The following is a 5,743-nucleotide window of genomic DNA, read 5'->3' as shown; positions in this document are numbered from 1 at the left end:
AGATGTTAAACATAAAGTAGATTCAAATTACATATTTTGATCTTCTTTGATACATAAATAAACATCACGTGCACAGTTGGCCACCTCTGCATTTTGCTCCGTTTACCTTATTAATCAAGCCAAGTTTCTCAAAATCAGACTGTCTTTAAAATAAAAGAATATAATACAGTTCTCCAAATATAACTTACGTCTCGTTTTGTGATGCATAATTTTTAAATTGTGATGCAGTTTATTAATTAAAACTATAGCATACTGTTCCGGCGGATTACGCTCTTTAAGTAAAAACCGTACTCGTGTGATAAACTAATAAATAACTCTAAAGCTAAACGTCTCGCGACCTTGCCTGATAAATGAGCGAATTACAACTATGACATGCATTAAACGACTAATTAAAAATATGCTCCATACTAAAAGTTCTTATATTTATCAAACTAACGATATATTTATATATTTTTTCATTAAATATGCTTTTAAGTGTAAAAATAGTTCTTTAAGACCAAACGTCAAAGTACTTTTACATGGTTTGATGGAGTTCAAAATTCTCCTTTGAGACCGTTGTTACCAAATAATGTTAATAATGCCCAAAGAGAAAAACATGTTACATATAATTTAGTAGTCTAGAATAAACATTATAATCGGCATGTCATTTTCTTAATTCGATTATAAGCAAATAAAAATACGCGCATTTGCAAATTATATTGGACGGCAAAGACGTTACACGAGTGACTCATAAACAAATACGAAATCTAATAGCAATAAATAATTATAATCTGACGCTTCAAACTGCAGTTTGGTAATAGAAGATTTTTCATTAATAGTATAGTGCGCGTCATAACCGTAATTAAGAGCGCACTATAACCGGAACCAAGATGGCGCCGATAACGTAATATCCGATAATAAACGATAAATATGAAAGATTTAAAAGTCTACTCAAGAGATCAAGCTATTTTCTTTACAATGACGTAATATTTAATGGTAACAAGTTTAATTCATAGTCTGAAACCTTTCTAGTGTTCAAAAGGAAATTATCTTTCATAATACTTTTAAACAAGATGTTTACGATATGCGGAGATACTTGTTTCTACAATATGTCGCGCGGTACATAACAAAATTGTTTACATATAACTCAAAGTGCATTATTAACGAATTGGTACGAGCTAGGACTATAGTTCGAGTATACTAATAGGTTTAAAAATGTCTATCTGAACCGGTACTGTTGATAAATTACTGCGTATATTTCTATCAATTTATTAAACGAAACGTGGACACATACGTCGTCCTTTATAGTATTCTTAGTCCGACCAATACAGTGTTAATTTATACTAACTAGCATTCTAAAAATTTACTAACTACTGAATGCTGAATACATCCACACGAATGGATGCATATAGACATCTACTTAATGAAGATATTAAACTAAATACTACGAAGGCAACAGTTGACAACAGAGTGCGTATCCAACGAATGGTAACAAACAAATCGATTACTTGGTTTCATACAAACTAGCGAAATAAGCGAAATACTTATGTGGGTCATTTGACAACCCTAATATCGTAAGCTTTAACCAGGGGCCTTCCAATCACAAACCAAAGGTGTATGTAACTTTAGTCATGTGCCGTAATATGTATAATGCACAATGAGTTTAAAACGAATTAAACGAAATATAGCGTCAGAGCGTAAAATCAGCACGGCCTGTAATTTAACTGGGTAATTGTGATACTTTGTGATCATTTGCAAATTACACGCGCCCCTGGGCATAGCATGCGTTTAATTGCATCGTAAATAATCCCTATTTTCCATTCTTTATACCACTATTATTACCTGATTTTTATGCCATGGGAATTTAATTAATTTGATAAGATACAATTATATTTGAATCTCATTAGCTCTGTAGAATTGAAAATTTGTTCATACTTTATTTAGTATAGTAATGTTATGAATCCAACAAAATGAATGTACCTTCTAGAGTAGAGCACATTTTAATGACCCGTTTTTAATTGTTTCAGTCTACTCGTCCAAGCAATCGATGGTAAATATCCTGTTCTCATCATGTTTTAAGTTAGTAACACACCAAGTATATTAAGTACGTCTACGTATAAATGATATCTTAATTTTTATTGCTTTACGGAACAACTTTCTCATCAATATTCGTATATCTGTTGCCTACTGCTGCCCTATCCGCTGTTATATACTCCCAAACGGCTCAAAAACGCTACTTTGCATTATAATATAATAATATAAACGTGTAAATAAAGTTACTATAGTTACTCGAACGCACGCCTACGTGTTCATGTACGAACTATACGTAGACATTCGGACACAAATTTCGACAAGAGAATATCAAAAATAGTGTATCGACGGCCGTATTCTACAATCTGTCCTCGAGCGACTCGCCTCCCGCGAGCCCTCTGCCAATCATCATAATGGACTATTGTTATAAAATTTTGAATTTTTCATCTCTTTTAAATCTACCCCACAAACACTTCCACTTTAAATGAAATTATCTGCACCTTTTAGATTTCGTTAGGAATTTCTTTCGAATCAGTTCAAATAAATCGTCTCAAAATAAACTCACCCTCAGATTGTAGTTCTAATATCGTCTAACACATAATAAAAATATTTAAATGAGCGTCGAACACAAAAAAAAATACTTGAAATGATACTAAAGTCTTAAATAAACGACAGAGATCTTCAAAAATAATTCGCTAATGGACTTTTAAATGAGTCTGGCCGAATGGACAACGCATATTCAATATAATTACGACGGAAATCGACAACTATAACGAATTGTTCATCCATATGGCGAATAAAATTAAACTAAGAAATATTTAATGCTAACCAAAACTGAACTCATAAACAAAGTCGAGTCTGTCCATAGATAAAACTCTTATGCTACGATACATGCGCATGCAAACTTTATAGCAGCTCGGAATATCGCACTTGCCGCTAACGGCGAGCCGCTATAAATTTTGAATCTTATAATACTACTCCCAAAGGTGAGACATAAAAAGCCTCAGTTTTGATTAACATTCCTCTCATTGTAATTTAACATCATAAGCAAACGAATTAAGATCTTTTGCTGCAAGATATCAAACAAATACACTTATTTGTATAAAGAAAATATTAAGAGATTTAAAGTACTTCACCACTGGGCTTTCAGACGTCTCCCAACTGACTAGTTAACAGCTTATTGTAAGAAATGCTATTATTCGATGAAAATATGTGAAACGTACTACCCGTGCAAAATAACTTCAATCTAGTGTGGAACACTCACGTGACGTCATTCGGCTGTCATGTTATTTTGCACGAGTAGCATTTGAATGTCATTTGTGCAATTTACGTGTCAAACAAGTATCTTAATAAAACTTAGAATAACAACCAAAATAAGTCTATTATTCTTTGTTGCAATATCGACAAGAAAATAACTCGATGCCATAATATTCTTTTTCTTTACTTGAAATTTTTATGTTTTTCGTTTTCTGTCAATTCATAAAGTTATTTCCTTTAATTATACAATTTTACGATAACTGCACTTATACTATTTTTAAGAATACATACAGTTTTAATATATATATGATCTTAATTACTGACATACATAATTCGAAGGGCGTATAAATAAACAAACAATGATCATACGCCAGCAATCATTCTAAATCATCAAATATTCATGAGCAAAAAAATGTTTCTAATCTTTTTTTACTCTTACTAAGCAATTTCTTAAAGATGTAAATACACACAACCGTCGAATAACCTTGAATTATTCAAGCTTTAAATAGCATAGATAGTTAAATTAATAATGTATGCATTGACAACGTCGTTACTAAACTGAGTAAAAAATGATTTAAGTAAATAATATTGCGCGCAGGTGTCATGGCGCATTGCTACGTCGGGGTTCGCAACATTTCTGTCATCAAAACTACGTGTTCGTTCACAATTGAGATCGAATACTCTAAACACGTCAAAACTAATACTAAAAGAGGTATTTGCTCTCTAACGATCAACAATGCTGTGTTATTTGTAACACGAACTCTCTACAATGGAATCAAGCCCAGATTCTTATATATTTTTGTGTGAGGAAATTTGAAACATGTACAATTTTATAACTGAAATGACTGAAATGATGACAGCAAAATGATGTGGAAATCAATCTATATAAGATGTGAACTAAACAAAATCTATAATAAGATTACGAAGTAGTAAGATTTGTATTCTTGTATGTATTAAAACAACTCAAAAACTACTTGGCCGATTTCGAAAATTCTTTCACCATTAAAAAGCTACTTTATCAGAGAGTAACATAGGCTATTTATTACTTTTTAATTTCGCGCGGGAAGTCGCGAGCAACAGCTAGTTATCAACATATTTAAGTCTAAATTAATAATTATCGTAATATTTCTTTCCAATATTTGACGACTAACAGTTTTCTAAACGAAAGATAAATTAATTTTTGCATATAAATTGAAACCAAATGAATGAAACAAGTGTGTTAGTTATGAGAGTTCGTGTTGCAAGTATCCACGGCGCGTTAGAATTGTATGTAGAGCGTCGTGAGCGGAGACAGTTTGCGGGCGGCGCACTGCACCATACAAACTATCGGCTGCCGGCGTCATTTGCCGTTCGTCTGCAGTGCCGCGTTCAGCTGCGTCCACAGGTCCTTCTTGCACGACTTCGACCTGCAACACACACGTCTTCATTATCAACTCGCCTTTGTACCTAGAGGGTCGGCACAGTATGTACTGCTCCATATATGTCTATCAGCCGTCATGTTTGATATTCAATCTTACTAATGTCAATACAAAAGTTTTAAATGGATGGATATCACGTATCTACCCGAACGGCTCCACGGATCTCACTGTAATTTGCCATGTATGTAGGACATAGCTCTAGCGCAAATCTTGCAGTCGCTTTGTTTAAGTATACTTATTGTAATATTTTTACAAAAAGTATAAAACAAATAAAGAGTAGTCTGAAAGATCATACATGCGTCATTTTTTTTTTATTAATTAAGACAGCCTCGCTGGACAGGTAGTTCTCGATAAACCCAACTCATTGTTTCCTGATGAATCGCCTCGAACACAACAAAATTCAGTTCAAACGTTTAGGTTAAAACAGATTATACAAACTAATAGCAAATATATGCAAAAAACCAATGAGTGCCTTACAGAGAATAATTAACAACGTAGAAGTTTTTTTTTTTTCATTTATAAAAGAACACAAAGATGTACAAATAAAGATTGGCAAAGGTTATATTCGTATAGGTTAAAGCCAAAGTTTAGTAACCCTTTAAAAAAATCACTATTTATGTACATAGATCTATTATGAATGATGTTACATTATAATGTGAAGTATACGAGTACCTGCGCAGCGAGGCGAGCCACTCCTTGAACTGCGTGTGTCCCTCGGGCGTGAGCTGGAAGGCGGTGCGCGCCGACAGCACGATGCCCACGAACTCCTCGTACTCCAGCGGCGTCAGGTGGTACAGCTTCTGGTGGATGCACTGGATGTACCTGCACACCAATGTTAACACATTACTACATGATTATAACGATTAACCACTCCTTTGTTCATGTTTAAACTATAAGTATATTAGGTGTTACAATCTATACATATAATAAAATTGGAGTGTCTGTAATATCAAAGGAAAAATTCCAGATTTCGGAAAGATGATGTATTTGCGTTGCTGATAACGAAAATCGCATTTCAAAAAATTTTGTCTGTCTGTCTGTCTGTCCGCAAGCCGCAT

At 33.6% G+C, this 5,743-nt stretch overlaps 1 protein-coding gene across 1 annotated transcript in view; it reads right to left on the bottom strand.

Moving 5' to 3' along the window:
* Positions 1-4,309: 4,309 nt before the first annotated feature.
* The window catches only part of LOC106103456 (zinc finger SWIM domain-containing protein 8-like), a 17,253-nt gene continuing 15,819 nt past the window's right edge, over positions 4,310-5,743 (bottom strand). The window contains exons 23-24 of the mRNA XM_013283235.1: positions 5,358-5,531; positions 4,310-4,673 (exon numbers count right to left, since the gene is read on the bottom strand). Coding sequence (XP_013138689.1) covers positions 4,607-4,673; positions 5,358-5,531 — 241 coding nt within the window. The 3' untranslated portion in view covers positions 4,310-4,606. The remainder of the gene's footprint in view (positions 4,674-5,357; positions 5,532-5,743) is intronic.

The sequence above is a fragment of the Papilio polytes genome, unplaced genomic scaffold (assembly GCF_000836215.1).
Source record: "Papilio polytes unplaced genomic scaffold, Ppol_1.0 DF823731.1, whole genome shotgun sequence".
Taxonomy (NCBI): Eukaryota; Metazoa; Arthropoda; class Insecta; order Lepidoptera; family Papilionidae; genus Papilio; species Papilio polytes.
Note: the sequence above shows the minus strand (reverse complement) of the source record. Positions and strands in the feature narration are given on the sequence as shown.